This window comes from Carex rostrata, chromosome 11 (assembly GCF_964058835.1).
Source record: "Carex rostrata chromosome 11, lpCarRost1.2, whole genome shotgun sequence".
NCBI lineage: Eukaryota > Viridiplantae > Streptophyta > Magnoliopsida > Poales > Cyperaceae > Carex > Carex rostrata.
Window position 1 is genome coordinate 649,086 of NC_135928.1, and position 3,412 is coordinate 652,497.

The 3,412-nt window shown below is 32.2% G+C and overlaps 1 protein-coding gene across 1 annotated transcript; it reads left to right on the top strand.

The window, feature by feature from the left end:
- Positions 1-817: 817 nt before the first annotated feature.
- On the top strand, positions 818-1,700 carry LOC144561803 (uncharacterized). Its single transcript, XM_078310899.1, has one exon. The coding sequence runs from the start codon at positions 923-925 to the stop codon at positions 1,454-1,456; it is 534 nt and encodes a 177-aa protein (XP_078167025.1). The 5' UTR covers positions 818-922; the 3' UTR covers positions 1,457-1,700.
- Positions 1,701-3,412: the final 1,712 nt, after the last annotated feature.

A 3,412-nucleotide genomic window follows, 5' to 3' on the forward strand; every position in this document is an offset into this window, starting at 1 on the left:
TAATGAAAATGGCCGCAATAGACGCGACCTTCAGGAAATTAATGGGCCGTTGTATCAAAATCAAAACTCCTGAAACCAAATCATGAGAAGGTGACAACTAGGAAAACAATAAATAAGAAATAACATAAAAAGCAAAAGACTGGCCTCTCCTATTCTATCAATCACCTGATCATCATCTTTTTCAAAAAAGAATTGCCCACCTTGTCTACTAATAAAAAACCTCAATCCATAGCCACTATGGTTTGGTGTGCCGTGTGCGTACACCTGTGCCCCACATAGCGTGTGACATTTTCCCCCCAAGAGTATCAGTTTTTAACTTTTTATTTTTCTCTTCTCTATTATGTTATATGAAATATTAAACACATCCGTTTCATTTATAAAGAAAATGTAACAAATTTACACTGCAAAATCGTACTAACTCCACATATATATATTTGTTGGGAACAATGTTTAATTAAAAATCTGCTTGATTCACTAATTAAGCAGTTGGGTTGTCAACTTGTCATAGCAATAGTGTATTAAAAACTTGAAATGGAATTTCAGTCACAACACCATGCCATAAAAAAACACCATCAAAACCGTGCCATGTCACAACACATTATGCGTTTAAAAATGGTTGCATGGCATGCCATAAAAAACCCCCATGAAAAGTACACATAAAAGCATATAATAATAAACATCAACATGTGGTGCGTCCTACTCCATTTGGATCTGTTTCCTTTAGCATCCTATTTTATTTTTTTTCCACCACCCCCCACTATAAATACAAACACTCCTATTACTATTAGCATTGTTGTTTGTTCTGTTTAATAAGAACCTGGCAGGCTAATTCCAGTGCCTTGGGCACTTCCAATTAATAACACCACCTATTGATAATTGATATTCCCCTCTACAAATCTTATTCCAAGTACAATTTGTACTGATGGATTCTCTGAAGATAGAGAAGATACTTGCCATGAACAAGTACAAGAGAGGGACCCAAGAACAAAATCTCCTCTCAAGGGGAATTCACATCCCATTCCCAACCATTGTAAAATATGCACTCACAACCCTCACATTACTGATATTCGCATCCAGCCCCGTTTGGGTCCCAGAGATTCTTTATGCTTCCCTCCCAAACATGATGCCATTTTTACTTGGACCCAAGTTTTTGTTTATAGTTTGTAATCTGATTGTTGTTATTTTGGTGAGCGAGTCGAAGCTTTCTCAGGTGCCATCGGCACGGGACATGTATGAAGAGAAATTGAGGAATAATTTGAGCTATATAATGCCTCGTTCCAGTGCTGCTAAACCATCCCTTGGAGGTGATGAGGCGAGAGAGAAAGAAGAAGAGGACTTTGTTGGTGAAGTGGAGGAAGAGGGGGATGTAGTGGAGCTTCACAAAAAGGTGGAGGACTTTATTGCAAAAGTCAAGAGCCAAAGAAGGGTTGAAGCGAAAGTATTCCTCAGTTATTAGACATATATTTTGAGTTCGATTCCTCTCTTTGTTTCCAATTCCAGAAATCGCCATTTTTTATGGAAGGGTTAAGTGGCCAGATAACAGTAATTATGTGAAACTCGGGGTTTTCTTGTAATAATTAATGGTGTTTTTGGTAATATATTGGGGAATAAGGGATTAATATGAAACTATCCTCATGCATCCGTCTGTACGACTGTACGAGTTAAAGGAAAATAGGTAGAGGAATCTTCTTTGTATCAAAGCTGCCAATCTTATCAATGGTGTCTGTATTTGAAAAATAAAAAAAACAAAGAGAGAAAGAAAAAAGGGAAAGAAAAAAAGGAAGAGGAAAATGAGTGCGTAATTTCCCGTCTTGTTTATGTAGTTCACTGATCTATTTAAACTATATAATTGTTAATATTTTTAAATTATAGTTTTTAATACATTTATGTAGATTTTATAATAACTTTAATTATTAACAATTATATATTTTTAGTTAGAATACAAATATTTCAAATGGACAACTAGATGAGCAAGAGAAGTTAATTTCTATGACACTTAATTTTTTTTGTTTTTTTGAAATTGATGACACATAAATGTTAATGGATGAGATCGGATGGATCTGATGAATAATATTTAAGTGGTAATGGTAATGTGTTCCGCATAAAAAGTAGTCATAGGTTGGATATTTAGATGAAAGATTTTATGAATATTAAATAGTTAACTTAATTTTTAATTTTTATTGAGAAAACTATATGAGTAAAGCTAGCGTGTGACATGCTCACCAAGAAAGTTTGGTGAGCATAACTCCAAAAGTATATCGGATCGACGTCAAATGCCAAATCCAAACCGTTGAAATCCATATACTTCATGAGTGATGCATATACATGCAAAATTTTGAAAGTTTCGAGTTTATTTGCTACACGGTCAAGTGGTCAAAGAAATAATAAAAATTGAATATATAAAATAACTTATAATAAAATGTTCATTTCTTTGACCACTTGACCGTGTAGCAAATAAACTCGAAACTTTCAAAATTTTGCATCTATATGCATCACTCATGAAGTACATGGATTTCAACGGTTTGGATTTGACATTTGACGTCGATCCGATATACTTTTGGAGTTATGCTCACCAAACTTTCTTGGTGAGCATGTCACACGCTAGCTTTACTCAAACTATATAATAGTTAATATTTTAATTGTATATTTTTATATAATTATGTAGATTTTATAACTTTAGAGAGATTTGGTAATATTCATATTATGAATTGACACGTACTATAAAGATCAAATTTTGAAAATTTAAAATACTTCATTCGTACATCATTAAACCCAATTTCCATATAAACATGTACTTGGAGATCAAATTTACATTCTTTTTAGAATATTATTATTTTTTATACAAGTAGAAAATCTCTCGATCTAAAAATCATGGACCATTTCTATCTGTTTAAAAAAAGGAAGCAGTTAACAGTCCCCTCAAAATTCTCGGACTTTTTCAACTAATCATATAAACAAGTTCATTAGATCTAGTAATACTATGAAAACAATCATATAAACAAGTTGAATTGATGTTCTGCAGATGAAACCGCGTGGTCCCAGATGAAAACGCGTGGTCAACGAACAAAGTACAATTGAAGTACAATCGGCAGTTAAACTGGAGACCACCTTCTAGAAGATACTTCTATGAATTTAAAAATATTTTAAATAATTTTTTTAAATATAATTCATATTTCCAAAATAAAATTTATCAAAAAGTTATAATAAAATTTTTAAAAAGTTGAAAGCATGAACAACAAAAGGTTACATCATTGACATAACTCATCACACAATCTTGTAACATTATCCAATAACTATTGTAAACATATGTGAATGATTCTATTAACAAGTAAAATTCTTTCAACAATTCTGTCAAAATATTCTATGAAGTAATGATTGATATTCTATAAAAAAATTCAATAATTCCAAACTT

Coding starts and splice junctions, on each gene's coding strand:
- LOC144561803 (XM_078310899.1), top strand. CDS start 923: ATGGATTCTCTGAAGATAGAGAAGATACTTGCCATGAACAAGTACAAG.